This window comes from Neopsephotus bourkii, unplaced genomic scaffold (assembly GCF_033783945.1).
Source record: "Neopsephotus bourkii isolate Nb327-2 ecotype Australia unplaced genomic scaffold, CSIRO-AGI_Nbou_v1 NB_1615, whole genome shotgun sequence".
In the NCBI taxonomy this organism is placed as follows: domain Eukaryota; kingdom Metazoa; phylum Chordata; class Aves; order Psittaciformes; family Psittacidae; genus Neopsephotus; species Neopsephotus bourkii.
Window position 1 is genome coordinate 8,354,078 of NW_026902090.1, and position 19,451 is coordinate 8,373,528.

At 35.6% G+C, this 19,451-nt stretch overlaps 1 protein-coding gene across 2 annotated transcripts in view; it reads left to right on the plus strand.

Annotated features, from left to right (window-relative positions):
• Positions 1 to 14,024, plus strand: part of CCDC172 (coiled-coil domain containing 172) — a 21,437-nt gene extending 7,413 nt beyond the window's left edge. For both annotated transcript variants that reach the window (XM_061372774.1, XM_061372776.1), the window contains 4 exons: positions 595 to 696; positions 2,193 to 2,295; positions 12,911 to 12,998; positions 13,828 to 14,024. In XM_061372774.1, the coding sequence (XP_061228758.1) occupies positions 595 to 696; positions 2,193 to 2,295; positions 12,911 to 12,998; positions 13,828 to 13,860 (326 nt within the window). In that variant the 3' untranslated portion in view covers positions 13,861 to 14,024. The remainder of the gene's footprint in view (positions 1 to 594; positions 697 to 2,192; positions 2,296 to 12,910; positions 12,999 to 13,827) is intronic.
• Positions 14,025 to 19,451: the final 5,427 nt, after the last annotated feature.

Genomic DNA, 19,451 nt, shown 5'->3' on the forward strand with positions numbered 1-19,451 from the left:
AAAGGCGACTAACATTCTTCTCTAGGCTCTGATGCTGTCTTGATTCCATCCTTTTAAATTGCACTTTTTTTGAGGTACAAGTTGTCTGTCTTTCTGTCTGCTACAGTCCTGAGCACACTGACAAAACTAAAAGAAAATAATTAAGAAACTCATAGCAAGGGAATTCCATGAGGACCTCCAGCTGTCAGGAAAACTATCACAATTAATTCCAGATGCTGTCAATGCTCAGGTTCAAATGTCCTAAAAAAACACGGGCTTTTCTTTAGTCCTGCTGGTAGGTTCACCACCTATAAGTCATCACCCTTTATATGTGAAGTTGCTCTAAATGAAAACATTCTTTTTATAGCCTGTCAACAAAATATGTAAAACATCTTAATAAAATAAAACATTTTCTGTCACAGTTATGGATATATCATATGACATAATTTCCTGTGAACTGGGGTTTATATGACTGATTTTAGTTGATATAATTTCATATTTAAGATTATTTTGACTAGATGAAGATTGGTACAAGTAGTTAACAATATTTAAGATTATATCATGAAATGAAATGCATTTTCATTTTAACCTAAAATACATTAATTTTTTTTTTAGAAATGGAGTCAATGAAACATAAAAATGTTCAATTAAATGCACTTCAACTGCAGAAGAATGAGTTAAAGCAGGATTTACTTAATCTCCAAAATGAACTTAAAGGTGTGCATGATAATTGCTTGTTATAATAATTATTTGTGGCTTGACAAATGCCTCTGAAAAACCTCCTGAAGTTATTTTTCTCGAGAAAAAGAAATCATAGAAACAAGGTGTTAATATATGATTCTATGATTACATTATGGTTATAACAAATACGGGTTTCAGTGAGATTTATTTTAAACATCAGTGAGACTGGGGTCTACGGATTCCCTGAAACATAAGCTATAAATATGAAAAATTAATTTTTACTTTTACTGATAAGTTATATACTTAAATGGAGAATTTAGTGTTTCAATGTGAAAAGCACAAATACAGGCTGGGTAGAGAATGGATTGAGAGCAGCCCTGAGGAAAAGGACTTGGGATATTGATTAACAAGAAGCTTAACGTGACCCATCAGTGTGTACTTGCAGCCCAGAAACCAACCATGTCGTGGGCTGCATGAGAAGGAGCATGACCAGCAGGTTGAGGGAGGGGATTGTCCCCCTCTGCTCCACTCTTGTGAGACGCCCCCCTGCAGTCCTGCATCCAGCTCTTGGGCCCCCAACTAAGGAGGCCATGGAGTTGTTGGAGCATGTCCATAGAAGGCCATGAAGATGCTCTGAGGGCTGGAGCACCCTTCCTATGAAAACAAGCTGCGAGAGTTGGAATTTTCCAGCCTGGAGAAGAAAAGGTTCTGTGGAGACCTTAAAGCAGCTTCTAGTGCCTAAAGTGGCCTGCAGGAAAGTTGGATTTTTTTTGAGCAACCTAGTCTAGTGGAAGGTGTCCTTGTTCATAGCATGGGGGGTGGAACTAGATTATCTTGAAAGTCTTTTTCTACCCAAACCATTCTATGATTCTATGACTCTATGATTAAAATTGACATATTGTTAAAACCCCATTAACCCATAATTAAAGTCACTAAAATTCAGATGTTTAACAAGCAAAATTACTTGGATGGATAACAATAGATTTAGCCTAAGTGCTAACTCTCTGAATTGTAAATTCAACTATCATCTTGTTACTGGTATTTGTGTGTTCATCTATGAAAGTCTGTGCATAAAAAAATTCCACACACAAAGCTGGGAGGAACCTGCCACAGGAAATGCTATAAAAACACAAAAAGACAAAAGATACAGAGGGAACTAAGAAAGGTTCCGTATCAAAGGCGGAACCAAAGGCGTACCAAAGGCGATCACACGCATTTGGGATGATTTTGAAATTTGGATTTAAAAAAATGGAAGTGGTTTTGTAACTTTTTTGCAAAGTGTAAATACCATATCACAGTAAGAAGTAAGAAAGACAAGCCTAAAGTATGGTCATATATTGCTTGAGAAAAGCATTCTAGAAGATTGCAATATGCATAATAATTAGAATAAGTAATTCATATTCTTTATTCAGATGCCTTTTCCCTACAAACACTTAAATAATAAACACTTAGATAAATTTAGAAAATGTAGGAAGTCTTTGAATATGGATGATTAATATATATTTATAAGGTAATTGTTGATTTATGTTTAGACCTTGAGAAAGAAATCAGGGATGCTGAAAGAATGACAAAAGATTTAGAAGCAGAAAAAGTCCAAGTCACCAAAAAGCCTCAGACTGATCCTGAATGTTTAAGGTAAGAACCTTATGTTAGTAAATTCTTACATTCAATTTTAGGTCTGCAACTGCGCAGCGGTGCTGATGGCAATGACTATTTTACCTTTCCTATACAATATTCCCTTGAAATCAGAAGAATCATTCATTTTTATTACAGAACTTTAATTCCTGTTATTACATTCTTTAACCCTTACATGCATACTTCAATGAACTAAAACCTGAAAGTCTTTGCAAGGAAGTCAGTAAAACTTGGAGGAAGAGGAGGAGACTGCTCATGGGGGAAGGCTGGTCCTTCAGTTTTTGTGAAAACAGTGGTAGTGCACAAACTACTGATGAGCTGCCCAATGCTATACATACTTCTGCAGACTGGCTGTACAACCTTCCCCAGAGCCTGACTGCAGTGGAACGGATTGGCCACAATAACCTCTTTGGGCCAGATGGGCCGTGTACTAATGCAACTGAATGTAAATTTGTTTTCTCTGTGATCTCTACTATCAGTTCTTGTTTGCCTTCAAATTAAGCTAGGTTATAACAAAATTTTGAAGATTTAACCAAGACAGAAGACCATCCACAATCTCCCTTAATAGTGAATATTGCTTCCCAGGAGCTGACTGGTAATGACTGATTTCTCATCAGTCATACAGTTTAAGTGTGACGCTTACACTTTTGCTATACAGAAAACATTTTCAACAAAAATATCTTCCTCATATCACAAAATTAACCACCTTTTTTTCCCATGATATGGTGTCGCAGATAAAAGTGCCCATGGATATTTAAAAATATGTAATAGACATTGCAAAGGAACTTCTCTTACAAAAGCTACTCCAAAATATCCTGAACATAAATTGTCAGGGAAAACACAACTTTTGTTGCCATCACCTTTTTTTTTCTACCAGTTTTTGGAAAAAAAAAAAAAAGAAAAAAAGTATTTTTTTGTTCCTGAAAACTTTCAATGAAAAACTAAGATTTTGCATGGAATCCTGGGTGATTTTCTGAAAGATGGTTTGGTAATGGCCCATTTTTGCTGAATATTGTTTTTTGAAAGAAAATGATATATCAGCCCTATTACTCTCTTAGGCCTCTTACGTGGCGTTGAGACATGGCCAAAATTCCCTCAGTGTAAAAATAAATTAGCTCACAATTCTGCATATATTAGCAAAAGCTGTGCATTCAACCTCTACATAGAAGGCACAGTATAAATAATAACAACAGCAGCAATTCAGTGAGACAGCATGTTATAATTCACTCTTTTACATTATTCATTCCATCCTGATATACTAGGTTTTGATGCATGAGGTTATCATCTTCCTTCTAAACAACATAATTCCCCTGGAGTAGTTTACTGCCATGATGCCACCGAATATCCAACTTGGTGTAATTAGTTTTCTATAAGAGGTTTCCTGTGTATAAGGTTCAGAAGTAGCAAAAATTATATTACTTTAAACCCCCTTCTCTGCCACTGATTGCTACAAGATCCTAGGCAAATCATTCAAATCCTTATATGTCTGTTGTTCTACATACTGAAATTAACTCACAGCTCTGTGGAACGGTACTCTGGTTTTATCTGGATGAAGAACACAAAACTGGATAAAATAGACCAAATTTTATTAACTACAAAAGCAATGAGTGTTGTTTACAATCAAAGCAAGAAGAATGATATGATTTTCTTATTTTATAAAATGCCTCAGTTTATGCTCAAGATAAGTTTATATTATTTGATAATTGCACGTAGTACAAAATATGTAACACTCCTGCTATTACTATCACAAGAAACAAGTGTTCTTTGAGGTGTCATGATATATTGAAGAAATTTTCTTTAGATTGAAATATTTTTTCATTTCTGATTCTGGAAAAAATTTAGGATAGATTGGCCTAAATCATATATTTATCTTGAACTTGCTTTTGATCAGGAAAGCTCAATACTTCAAGAGAGAGAGAGCCCTCAATAAGTTAACTTAGATGCCAAAAGCAACATAGCTATGTTATTGTACTTCCATGTCAGCACTAATAGTTTCTGCTTTTCAAGTAGAATCAAGTAGGCAACCCTCTTTGCTCTATGTGCTCAACTGTCATAGTACTGTGCTGTTTAGAATTATCTCAAATCTTATCAGACTCATGCAACTCTATAATAGTTTTCTTTTATTAAACAAAACATATCCATCACTTCTTGGTTTGGACTGCTGAATTAAGAGAATGAAAAGGAATTTGAAGTATTATATTCTATAAATAGTGCAGTATATAAATTTTTCCCCTGGAGGTACCTGATCACCCTCCAGTACCTACAAGGACATCATCAACAATTTGGAATGAGGATCTGCACAATGCTGCTCAGTGGGATAACACAAGGCAAAAAGTTGAAATAAGCAGGGTTTAGAATGAATTAAAGAATACTTTTGTATCATGATGACAGCTTAGCAAAGGAAAAGGTTTCCCAGAAAGGTTGTGCATTTTTCATCCTTGAAGCTTACAAGACTTGACTGAGTAAAGCCCTGAGTAACCTGGTCTGACCTTTTAACTGACCTTGCTTTGTGAGAGACATTGGGCTAGATGACCTCCTGGCATCCTTTCCAGTCTGAATTATCCATTGAACCACTTACCATTGTGGACTGCACAGCCCATGTGTCAATACATAAGCACTGGCTTGTGCTCAGATGCAGAATTACCTGCAACAAATCTAGTTCTCTTCGCACTGCCTAGCATTTGAAGATATCATACCTGCTCTGGTCCCTTTGTAGTGTCTCTGAGACATTAAAATACAGTGTCATATATATGCACATATTTTCCATTCAAAATGCATGAAATACTTAAAGGAGTTATGTCCAGCCCAGCAGTGTTCTGGTTCAAAATGACAGTACCTAACATCTATTTTTCAAGCTCTCATGTCACAGAGGTATTTGAGGGACCATAGCTGCTGCAGCAGCACACATGCTGATGTAGTCCATGACACTAGTCTTCCTGGGTCAAATCCTTGAGTGACATATCCTGTCCACTGTCTGCTTCTGTGGGTGCCCACTGAAACGAATCTGAGAATAATCATAGAATGGTTTTCATTGAAAGGGACCTTACAGCTTATTTATTTCCAACCCCCTGCCATGGGCTGAGACACCTTTCACTATATCAAGTTACTCCAAGCCATGCACAATCTGCCCTTGAACACTGCCAGGATGGGGCAGCCACAACTTCTCTGAGCTACCTGAAAAGAACACATTCAGTGTCAGTGTGAAAAACAAAAGTACAAGGCACCTGGGCTGAAACAGAAAGCCCCCTGACAGTCTAGATACACCTTTGGCCCTTGTAAAGGACCTCTTGCAGCCAAAGTGCCAATGAATGCAATGTTACATATACTAGTATATATCTTAATAGGAGTCAGTTTTGGTCATATTAAAAATCAATGTGATCGAGCCTACTATGTTTGAGAAACAGCCCTTTATAGCCTAACAAAATAAGATTTTTCCCCATGCACAATCTATTGCAAAAATAGAATTTCAGTTTCTACTGAAAATCATATTTATTATTTATGGAGTAGAAGATTTTGACACAAGTAATATACATCAAAATTACACATTTTTCCTATGAAATAAGCCCAAAATCTAATTCCTTTTTTACAAAGCAGGAAACCATGCCACTCTTTAAATGATAAAAATACCAACGTTTTTAATGCTTCCTTAGAACAAATGTGAGAGACAATCAGCATCAATAACCTGATATATGTAACTCCCATATCACCCCGTAAGTCTGTTACTGTATCACATACCTAGGCCCAGCTTAAAAATCAATATCAAAAGTAGCTGGCATTGCAAGAATCTTCATTACAATTAAGTATATATCTTAAAGTAAATTGCATTTCAGCTGAAGAGTGTAGCCAGCTAATTCAAATTACAGCAATTCATCTTTGATCTGAGAAAAATGCCCTATACCATGTCTGCAGTTTCATAAAATCTCTCCTAAATCCATCAAGGAATTACAAAAGGTCATGAAAAGCATACGCTGGTAATTCCAACAGCTCTTGTTGCTGCAGTTACAGGGTTTTTTTAATACACACCAGAATATACACAGGAATACACACAAGAAAAAGCTAAACCAAAATTTGAATGCTAAGCGCAGATATAGTTATGGGTAAGACAATGTACACTCTTACTCAAAGTAGGCACCCTAGAAATTGTAAGACTTTTGATACAGATGTGTAATTCAGAGAAATATTTGAGAAAAAAAGGCTTTTTTATTATTTTTAATCATAACAGATAAGCAATTAAAATCCAAACCCTTATTTTAATCATCTGTACTGCCAATGCCAATCCAAAAAAATCCCAGAAAGCAGGAAAGAGCTTTGGGATTAGCTCTTTCGAGTCACATTTCCCTCGCAGGTAGTATGTAGCATCACTTAAGTGGAACAATACAGGAGTGAAGAAGAAACTAACTGATACCAGTAAATTCCTAGCTATGCAATGTCACTATTATATTCATTGTAATTACTTACTACATTAATTATTTATCTTCTTTCACATTTTAATTTGAAATTTATGTGTTGCCTTAAGTAAAACTACCTAGAAGTAATTATAATTAAAGTTTATTTAAACCAAGAACAGAGAGTTTCTATCCAAAATTGGTATTTTTCACGCTATTCTAAAGGTGGGCTAAGGGTAAAATACTTCTTTGAAACATGAATCTCTATTCTACTTTAGAAAAGCAGTAACAGGAGGGAAAAGAATGAAATCATCTTACTTTGTAAATCGTTGTATATTTGTAAATACTTTTGTATATTTAGCTAATTCTTTGTATATTTGTATATAATACTTTGTAAATACTTTGGTATATTTAGCTAATTCTTAAAAATATTGCATTGTTTCTTAGACTTCATAATACAGAAAAAGTAACTCCATTAGCAAAATTAGAAAGGGAAAAGCAATGGTTTCTTTCATACAAATCATACAGGAAATATGTTCATTAGACCTGAACAAACGTTTCATGCTAAGAGTAGATTACCTCAGGCCGTACATGCATGGTTCTGGTGGATTAAAAAAAGTGAAATAATAAAATTCACAAGTTAATTCTAAGTTAAATTTTATAATCAGGAAATATCAGTCTCTGGAGTAATATATGTGGTTCAAAAATGAGTTTTTTAATGACAGTCTCCTCATTGATTTTTTTAAGCTTTTTCTTTTAATAGCAGTGCCTTGTGGAACTATTATAGTTTGAATTATGTTAAAATAGGCTTCCATTATAAATTGCAGTATGGATTTACAAAATGTAGATCAAATCCAACTAATGATAACTTTCTTTGACAAGGCAACCAATTGGTTAGACACAGAAAATGCAAATGCCATCCATATAGACATTAGTAAAGTGATATTAGTCCATATGGGAAACTACTAGCTAACCTGGGAAAACACACTGAAACTTTTCAAGGAGTAAAGAAATGGCTGATAGTAATAGGTCTGAAAAAAGACATTTTGGAGGCTAGAAGAAGGTAATTACACTCAAAGGTGGTCTTGCTTACTGTTTGAAAAAACAACTTTGGAATAGAAGGTATTTGAAGACAATGGTGTCAAGCAAAATTCTAGACCTTGTAAACTGGAGTCACTAAAAAAGGAGGAGGAATATAATTATATACAGTGCAAGTTTAAGTACTTGTACACAGCTAAGGACTTCAGTAATAGGTACTGGAAACAAGAGAGGCCTGAGCATTCTACATAATCAAAATACAACTATAAACTTCAAAATGAAATATAGCTGTGGCAAAGATAAAAGCAAGAGATATTTCCAACCAAAAAAAAACAACACAGGAGGGTGTAGGTATACTGTGTATAAATCTCTCACCCACTGTTCCAGAAAGCTGCATTCAGCTTGGAAGATGAGCAGAGAATAGAGAGCCATTATTGAAGCATAAGGAGAACTCTAAACCCTTACTAGCTGAGAAAATTACATGAAGCAAAGCAGCACAGTATAGAGATAATAATTTCAGCAATAGGGTAGTTGCATTAATACATCCAGATTGAGACCTGACTCCCTGTACAATAAAAACCCAAGATATTTGGACTATAAGAATCGTTGACCTATATTTATTTTCCCTGCCTTTCAATAGGAATCTTATTGACCCCCAGAAATACATTTCAGTTTTGATGTTTCTGATGCTTGTACAATTTTTCTTTGTAACTTGTTATAGAGTCATAGAAAGTCATAGAGTCAACTAGCTTGGAAAAGACCTTTAAGATCAAGTTCAAGCATTGTTACAGTTCCTATGAAAAGTAGTCTGTGTAAATTCAGTTTGTTATCTTCAGAAAAGCAAATTTCACCCTAAATGAGCAGATTAATTCAGTGTACCTTAACCTTTCCATTTGTATTCATCTATAATAATATATTCCTTAAAGCCTTCTTGTGATGTTTTATGTATTTAGGGAATACAAATTAAAACAAAACCAAAACCAAAATACAAACCACACTTTTCAAAACCTACAACTACTTTTATAAAGTTGCCCAATAGCATTCATGAAACACAAGTGTGGGGAATGCTGCACATACTAACTGCTAGGCAGGGGTCTATAAAAAGCCTGTAAGCTCACTCAATGAATGATTTTGGTTACACCACAACTGGAGTCTGTGCCTCAGTTGCCACGCACGAGCTTTAATCATGATAATTATGTATTTTAAAACTAGTATTTGGTATATAACAGTAAAAGATGAAATTTTCTTATTTTACCTAAGGTATTTCTTTTTATTTAAATTTACATTTAATTCTCATTGTTATGTATCTTAGTACCCTGCTTACTTTCATGTTTCATCTTTTTTTCTAGCATTTATTATTACTACTAGATCACTTTCTTAATTTTTATTCTATTTCTGCTCCATCAAGCACATACTTCTATAATTTAATTGTTCAGCACAATTGTTCAAGTGCTTAACTTTATATTTTGAGATACTGAATTCCATTTAGATCTCATTTTCTCACTTCTTCAATCAATTGATAACAGCCTGAAATGTATTGACTTCTTCAGTTGTATCAATAGTATTTTCTGTTTAGTACTGTCAGCAAATTATAAATACCAAGCAAAATCTTGCTTTTACTATGGAAAGATACACATCAATTTAGTCTCAGTATTGAACTGAGACTGGACGATGCTAATGCATTAGTTCTACTTTTGCCTTGACACAATAAACTGAAGTCTTCTCTTCTTCTGTCTCAATAAAGTCCTAAAACCTTGATAAATATTTTTCCTGATTTTTATAATAAAACTCAGAAAAATCAATTTATATACTCTCAAGTTGTATATAAACTCCTTAGGGAATTCCATTTTGTACCGTGAGTTCTATGCCCTGTATATCAGTGTCAAGCAATTCTGCTTTGTAATACACTCTAATGTTTTCCCTTCTATTTATGGTTAAAAAATAAAATATTGGTCATAAAAAAGGCAAAGACAAAATGGAAAATAAGAAAAAGATGTTTTACTTGTCTCAGCAAAATATAACCAAGAGACTCTGCTTCTTCTGCAACTCCAACAACAACCAGGTAGGGTCTTCCATGCCCACTTAGAAAAAAAGGCTCTACAAACACATATTAAAGCTGCCTTCTACACAAACTATCTCTTTGAGACCTCTTTACGTAAAATTATTCCTGGAATGCGAGTTTTGGCTACTGAAGCCTTGATCCAGTAATTTCAATCTCTGCATGATTTTAAGAGAAACCTGTTTGACCATAACATTATTTTCATCACAGTTCAATTCATAATACTAGCATGTATTGATTTCACAATTATTTTCCCTATTTGCCTTCTGCATATACAGCTGAAACTCAAGAAGTGTGTTATCAACTACAAATGCCAATGACACTTAATAACTGTGCTCATTTCAAAGCTGCAAAATCAATCACCATTGGGGATCTCCTCCTTCTTCATCTCTTTGTCACTTCTGGCATTCAAGAGTTATGGAAAATGGACCACTGATAGCAGAGCTCAGTCTAGGACACACTAGTCCAAAAGACTGCTGATGCTGTTGTTCAGCTAGAAACTAGATTTAAGGCTAGATTTGGCTATTGCTATTTTTCTTGAATGTTTTCTTCAGAGGAACAATCAAACGTCCTTTCAAATATGGCATTTCAGCTCCAGCTGTTCAGTAGAGCCCATTACCCATGATGCTGTAATTTACCAATACACTGTTAATCCAGTGCAATGACTTTTTAAAAGACATATTTTATTGTCATCAAGGAGAACAAAATGCTAAAAATAAAACAAAAACAGAGTACATGGAGGGCCAAATGGTAATGTGATTTTTCAGACAACATTTTCAAAGATATTTGCTTTTCATCATAGTCATAAGGAGGCTATAATTGTCATATTAATCTTTGTTATGGCAAATGGTACATCTCTTTCTATTTCCAAAGGTGACAGAAAGCCTGCCTTCCATCTAAACAGTGTAGTTTCATGAGTGTGCACATGCAACATGACAGTGGAAAGATTAATATAAATATATTGCATATCTTAAATGTAAAATGAAATAAAAAAAAATTTGCTTCCAGGTTAAGCTTTTTCTTTTTTCTTTTTTTTTTTTTTTAATAGTTCCATTGTCTCACATTCCTTCTGGTAAAACTTCATCATTCAATATAACTTCATCATTTATTCAGTAACCCAGGCGTCTCCAATGCATTAATTGTGTAGACTGTAACCTAACAGACAGCCCTTCTTTTGTGAATATAATATTCCTGGCACATGCTGTAATTATCTAGCTTCTAAATAAGAAAGAAAGAAGACCTGAAAGCAAAATCAATTGATTAATGTAAAAATTAAACACCACATTTAAATGAACACCTTTTATCACCGCTACCCATTGCTATGTAAGGAGCTGTGCTGTCTCCACATTTGGAAGTTTTATGAAAGATTTTGTTTAAAATTTTTAAATGCATACACAAAATGTTCCCATTTCAAAGCACATCGATAGCAATTAATTCAAAATCCCAAGACAGAGATGAACAGCTCCTCCTGCTTATCTTCTGGTTGTTCTAGCCTTAATGTACACCTACCATGGACTGGTATCATTCTTAGCTGACAAGTAGCAAACAGACTATGCATCAATTTTAGTGTGGGAGACAATGAGAAAACATTTTCTGAGATTAACAGACTATGTCTTTTCCTAAAGTAAATTAGGCAAAGTAGGGCTTTTGTTTGTCTTTAACAAATTAGGCTTCCAAGATCATGCTAAGAGAGAACACAGGAAAAAGAATTAGGAGGCAAGGCAATGAAGTTAAGCTGATTTAATCAAGATCAGAAGCTGATCTTAGATCTTGAAATGAACTTATTTCAATGAAAATGGTCTGTAAACTAGCAATGCACTATGGTACAGTGAATCCTTCATTTCTTAAAGTGTAGTGCAAAGTTTCCTTTCGTTCAAACACTTGTATGTATTCCAAATGCAGGAGGACTTTTTCTGAAAGAATAGGCATTTACTCCTTTGTAATGCTGTTCCCATATTCCTTTCATATGAAGTTATACCTTTTGATTTTAATAAATCCATTTGCTTGTGTAGGAAACAAACATTCTCTGCGGTATGACAGCTAAAGAGGTGCATCATCTATATAACAGGGTTAAATAATTTATTCACTATTGCAGTATATATTAAAAAGTGGTTGTTGCTTCCTCTTCCAACTTCCGAAGAAACACAGTCCTACTTTGATGCATCAGTTTAGCTATTTAATGAGAAGCAGAATATATACTTTTCCTCCTTTTTTTTCATTCTGTCTATATGTCCAAGATTACTCACATTGTTTCCTGAAACTGTATTAAGGGTAAGCAACTTTAGTTTTCTCATTATGCTTTTCTTATGACAGCCATGGAAAGACTCAGTATAATCTCATCACCTTGCATTCATCAGACTACTAAAAGCTCTGGCATAGATTTCTCTAGGCCTATTGAGTATTAATTTAAACCACTGCACTGATGTGAAAAGTTTAGGTGTCTCCTTTTAAGCAGACTAAATGCACTTTTGAATGCAGAAAATACTTATATTGAAATTAGATCTTTCATAGAAAAGTTGGAAAATTCCTGACTGAAACTACTGGGAAACAGTAAGTACTGTAGTAGGAGCAGTGGAGAGAGAACAGCAGCAACAGCAAAGGAGTCTGTGGAGGGGTGTGGAGCAATGACTGCACACGAGTAGCTGCACAGGGTCAGGCAGAGGACCTATGAAATTCAACACTCTGGCTACAAGCAGATACCCAGAGAAAGTAGGAACAGCACCATATGGTACTTCCTAAGTATCAACATCCAAATTCACATGTTTAAATAAGGAAAATTATGACTAATGAGGCCATAAGTCTTTCATGGTTTATAAAAACAACACAGTCCAGGAATGTTTCTAACGAACTACTTAGTCAAGTTACACTGTGTAAAAACCCAAGGTGTCATTTTCTGAAGCTCCTCACACTGTCATCGCAACTGCCAGGGCTGAATTGAAATCCAACAATATTGCAGTAGAGCAGCATCTTGGACTGCCAATTACAAAACTAGCAAACTTAAATCCTGACCATCAAATACATCAGTGAGGGTTTTCTAACATAACTCAAATTGACAACTGGGAGCCAAAGGTGAAAAAACAGGTACCCAAGCAACAGTTCTCTGATCTGAAAATTTATTTGGTTTTGAACACAGGATTAAGAAAGAATTGGAAAATTACAAAGATGATGATTGGGAAAGTATCTGCGAGACTCTTCGAGCAGAAATTGAAATTCTGCAAATGGTATGCCAGTTTCATTATGGATTTTAAGTGTTCGATAGTTTTACTTCAAGGTGTAATTTCAGGTGATTAGCAGTGGGTTTAGATAAGCGGGTTTTTATGCTATGTATGCAACCAAACATCCTTGCATTGTAGGTGCACTCAATTCTCCTTTGTTTTGGCCTGTTATTTCCAAACGCCCTGGAATATCTATTTGCACAGAAAATAATTTAAAGATACATTTTTAGCACAAGAAAGACCTACCTGGGGGACTAGTTTTAATCATTACTGTCTTGAAAGCTGTAAAATATTATGCATTTAGGAGCTAAATTAATCTGTATCTCCAGCTGTCAGTTAAATGGAAGATGGGAATATGGAGAAAGAGGATGATAATAGCATCCTTTTACGCAATATGTTATATTGTCCACTCACAGATTCTTTATATGAACTTATTAAAGTGTGCTTTTTATCTCTAAAGGGCGATTCTAATTTCAAATTTCTCGATTGTCAGTCTGTGTAAAAATAAAACTAGAAAAAAGTATTTTGAAGTCATTTTTTTGATGTAAAGGTGTTTTAAAGGTTCATTTTGGAACCCCTGATTGAGCTGTATGAAAACCCAGCTGCCACAGAATAACAGTCAGAGGAAATTTGTATTACTCACTGTAATAATCAGCTTCAAGTTGCTGTTGGAGGAATGTAACTTACTTGTAGTTTATCCTTTAATTTTATCATGCTTGTGAAAATTCAGGAACAAAAATCCCCAAACAGCTCAATGTTTAAAAGTGTCTCTGTAAAGGACACACTGAACTCATTAGAGCTCATTTTCTATAATCCAATTCTTTCTCTTTTCCAGAATCTATCACAAAAAAAGTCTTCAGATAAGTGAACAATATGTGGCTGATGATATGGAGTATCATGGAGGCTAGCCTTTGAGCATTTTAAAACCATTTTACTCGGGCTCTGTCAGGTTCGTTTCTATTTGCTTGGCTAAACCACAGTTTGTTTCCTGCCTTTTACTTTTCATTAAAATAAAATTATATTCATTTATAAGTGCTGGACCGTGTGAATACATTCTCTCACTCTGCTCAGCCTCAGTCCACTTTGTGGTCATCGTTTCATCACACCCAACTCTGTATGCAAATAATCTTCAATCAGCTTCCCACCTGGGGGGTGGAATGCATAATTACTCACACTTGTTCTTCTACACCTAGAGCTCTCTAAGCTGGAGGGGGTGTCTGTCACACATAAATCTGCCAAAGACATTCTATTAAGAAAGGAGAAATAAACCACTTTTGGAAGCTGACCAAATTCTTCCTGTGATGGAGAAAGATTTTTCCTCTTGGGACACAAGCTGCAGTTTGAAGTCTGTCAAGGTCTGATCTACAGCAGTGGTATCAAATAGTATTTTGATCCACTGGGTTAGCCAGGGTAATTCCAAGAGACTGGAATTATCATTCTCAATAACCAGAGCTGTTGGAACCAACATTCTTATATAGGTTTTTTTTTTGTCTTTTTCCTAAGAGGGACCCTCTTAAGATGTGCTTTACTTTAAGCAACTTAATCCCTCTGACTTGTATGGGACCATCTGACTATTAAAAGTTAGGCAGCCTACTAAAGGTAGACAACTACTGATTGTGGGTTTTGATCAAATCCAAGACATACTGCAAAATTACAGAGTTGCATATCAGTGTGTACAGATGGCTAAAGCAGTGGTGTTTCTGAGTTTAATTGCTGGAAACAGATATGAACTGGGGACTTGTTGAAATGGCTGAGTATAGCCTGATCATTTTATTCATTTACGGGGGCTTGTTATATTTGCTTTTATTTACAAGAACCCTTCCATCTGTTTTGCAATGGTTTCATGTTTACATTGTTGCTCCATCCACATAGATTAAATGCTTAGATACGACATGAAACAGAACCATGGGCTTATACCAGCATTCTACATAAACATTTTAGGTAAGTGGAATGAGCAGTATCATCTGTCATGGTTTAACCTCAGTTGGCAAATAACATGCAGCCACTCATATGGAATACCCCTTTGGCTAGGTCAGGGCAGGTGTCCTCTCTCTGCTCCCTCCTGGCTTCTTGTGCTGCTCCTCACTGGCAGAACATGAGAGACTGAAAAGTCCTTGATCAGAGTAAGTGCTACTGAGCAACAACTAAAACATCAGCATTGTTCTCAGACTAAAGCCAAAACACAGCACTGTACCAGCTACTAGGGAGAAAATCTACTCTATCCCAGGTGAAACCGGGACAACATCCAATAACTATCAATTAATAATATAAATTAATGTCCCTGAGTTACCTCAAAAAGCATCACGGGAAAAGAAATATGGTAAGTTCTTCTCAGAGATACTTCAGATTTCTGGAAACCAACTGCAACTTCATTTTGTTTGTTAGGGGGTTGTTTTGTTTTTATTAGCTGTGAAGGTCTAAATTCTTGATTATTGTAGTAGGATTACAGCATAAATATAGCACAACTTGTAATAACTCAAATGGCTAAACCTCTCTGAATCAATATAACAACAAAACTAGAATAAAGCTCACCAAAATAAGTGAAACAGAAATCAATACAAAGCCTATTGGGCTAAACAAATCCCTCAACAGCTCTGAAAAAAATATAATGCCAGACCAAACTAGCTGTTGCTGGCTGAATGTAAATGTATTTTTGTACTCAGAGAAATTAGTATGTTTGTCACCAGTGTCTTACGAAAAATGTAATTTGGTACAAACACGGTATTTCTGTTTGGAGGACTCAAGCAGAAGTCTGATATTGTTTGTTTTCTTTAAAATGCTCAAACTAGGGATAAGTACTTTTTTAAATAATGAGTGCAAAAGAACCAAACCTTTTGTCATGTTTAATAAATATGTTAAAGAACAGTACATGATCAAACTGCCCTGAAATTGCACTAAGAATTACTAATTTCACAGATGACATAATAAGATATTTTTAAAGGGGTAGATTATATGTTACAGACCTTGTTTATGAAAATGTAACATAACCTCTGAGGCTAGAGGAAGCAATTTTCTCTTTCTATAACCAAAAATGATGATTTTGAGCCATAGAAATTTTTGAAGCAGTTAGAGAGAAAGAGGAAGACAGCACAAGAAAAAAGTTGTTATTCTAGAAACGAACGTGGGGGAAACAAGCCATGCTTCTGTATTGGACCTGGGAAGAGTTGCTTTTTAGGATCAACAGATAAAAACTCCCTCATTTTTGAAGGAAGAATGATAAATACTAAATTTACCTGGTAAGGATTGAGATTTGACAAGAGTCAACTCCTACAAACTTCACAGAAGACCTGATGAACTGTGTTTTAATCTCAGGCTTACACACTAACACCCCAGCTTCTCTACTCTGCCCACACACCTGAGACACAGCTGGGCAGATGGATTATTGGGTTTTTAATCACCAAATCACAGCTCCCAGCTATGCTTTGTAAAAGGCACTTCCCAGTAGCAGCCTAATGCAAACAGATTACTGCAAAGGCAAATCCAAGATCCATTTCAAAAAACCTAACAGGAAAATAATTAAACCAGGCCATGGACATGAGAAGGCTTGAGAAAAACCGTTGAACTTTTGAAAAGAGGTTACCAGCCAGGGTAAATTTGACCTTGTCTGTTGAACCCTTAATCTACAAGATTATGGGGTTACAAATCAGCCTTAATGAGTTTGGAGGTACAGCAGGTCAAGTCAAGGTCAGGAGCCAAAGAAACTGGGAGATAAACTATGGCAAAGTCATGGTCAGAGGCCTTGCAGAAGACCCAAGAACCTCCATACCCAACAAGCCAAGAGACAGAACTCAGTGCCCAGTGAAGATATGGCTTAACTGTGTAACTAAACTCCCCCATGACCTAATGTTGCTGCCCCAGATATGTACCTATTCTTGGAGGAAGGAACAGCTACAACTAGGAGGAAAAAGAAAAAATAATGCAAGTATTTTGTTTCTTATAAAAAGGATTTAAGCTACCACGTTTTCATGTTATTTTATTTATTAACAGCCTATTCAAAGAGTACCAGGAAAACCACAATATCTGACCACAGACTAAAATTACAGTTAGCTAATGCAGCAGTACCCACACAAATGATCTCTAATTGGTTAACATAAATATGATTTAATTGGTGATAGTGCCAAATTAACATTATAAAAGGAAGAACAGCACCAAATGAAAATAGAAGTCCCACTACAAAAAGTACCTGAAACTGAATGGCAGATTGAATCAGTGAGAAAAAAACTGTGTTGTGTTACACAGGGGGCAAAAATACCAACTGAGGTCACATAGCTTGTTCAGCTGATCTAGTTTATAGGGTTCTCAATCACAGAGGCAGCTGACAGTCTGCAGCTGGTTGCCTACACTGAGCTTGACAGTTTGGTGGTTTGACTCATCTGAAAAATAATTAGAAACCAAGAGAAAGGAACATTTATTCTTAAAACCTGTAGCTGAATTACATGCATAGATCAGAAATGGGTAAGAAACATACCTGCATGGCCAACCCCTGCCACAAAGCTGTAGTGGAAACTTGAGAGCACAGATTCTACAAGAATGATAGCAAGGGACAACTAGAAAGAGAAGACATGTTCCAGCACTGTTTCCCTGGTTAAGGATGCTATACCTGTCTTGTAGCAGATCCTCTTTGTCCTTCAACAGGAAAAGGATTTGCCATTCACTATCTTTTTTCTGCAGATTTAATCAAATGTAGAGTGCTATATCTTACTATATAATGGGGATTAAATACATTAGAATTTTGAAGAGGTCTATATGTGCATGTACTTGTTTGGGTGCTTTCTGTTCTAACTGATACCATAGCATCCAGTCAGAGTGAATTTGTATGAAACAATTGATATCTCTCTATATCGCCATGCTTGTCCAGGTTTAAACTCATATTCAGTACAGTAACTAAGGTGTAGAGTGAGCCAACTGGCTTACCACAGTCATTTTCAGTTTGATAGCAGTTTGCCACATGAAAAAGGATTTTACCTCTGACTGAGCTGAAGTAATAAATAGGGAGCTTACAGTAAGAGAAAACAGCTCCAGGTGATTTCCATGGAAGAGATAACAGGTTTATTAGATTTGTGGCACACCCACTTCCAGGGATGACAGTAGAAATACACTGGGTAAAGAGGACTGAAATTAAATGTGATCCTACATCATGTTAACTGGGTAAAAGATCACTTTCAAGGCCTAACAACCTATGCCTTGCTTATCAATAGAGTATTTAAGTAGGAGCTCTGTTTCTTTTACTGATTGCAGTTGACATGTGCTTATATATTCTAGTGATAGGCCAACCTTCCAAATTCCCATCCTTCTTGCTGTGTCTGCCAGGATATGTCATCCCCTTTTCAAAATTACTTTTGTAATTATTTTATTGCTCATCTGGTGAATATTTTGGGCTGAATTTATCAAGTTTGTAGATACTTTTTGTGTATTATAGGTACCACGTTTCTGTTAACAGCCCTTTGTGTAGCAAAGCATCTATACTCTGGACTGAAAACCAATTATATTTAGTAATACCTTCATCTGCAGAAGGGCAGTTCTCACCTGGCTTACTCATAAACCTCCTAAAGCCCAAACTGTCAAAAACACCTACAGACTTTGAGCTCCATGTAGGGGAAATGCAAGCTTTGATTCTCTGAAGGGCCAAGGTTAAGGCCCATCCATACTTTCACAGTCACCTTCAGTCACTCCACTGATACATGTAGGGTTTTAATGAGTTATCAGCATGTCATCGGCAGAAAGCTTATATTTTACTTATTTTTTTTGACTGAAATTATATCAGAAAGTATAGTACTACATCACTTTCGATTTTAAAACACTAGATGTGTTACACAAAAATATATAACTTTTGCATTTCTTCTAGCAGACCTATACAGGAATTCCCAGATATAAGATTCACTACTCCTGTGCTTGCTCCCATTAAGCACAACTCTGTCAGTCTGAATAGCTGAGGAGCTTAAAAATGTCTTTGGAAATGTGAAATGGGATCTGTTTCCTTTCTTCCCACTTAATGTCTTGAGTATTTAAAGACAACATCCACTTGCTTGGAACAAACAGCTTTAAAGTGATCAATTTTACATGTAAATAATTTATTAAATAGATGAAATGCCCGGAAAGAGTCTTTATACAGAGCATGTTTCTTGGGTTTTATTGAAACAATAATTCCTGTTGCTATGTACTAATAAACTTCCAAGCAGTCTTGATGCTATATCCTAGGGAGAGAGGGGTCCATAGCCTTTATTTCACTTTAAAAAGAGAATTGATGTAATATATTTAACTAAATTTACTCCAGCAAGAAGACAACAAGGCCCAGCCAGCAACCTAACTATGGATTGGAATGGTGTTCAATTCCATACTCTATGGAGTATTTGATACAATTTGGTGCTGATTAAGGTTCCTTATCATCGCCAAACATTTAAGTGCATAAAGATAATTCAGATAATTATAAACTAAACAGTGAAGTGTATATTGTGTAAA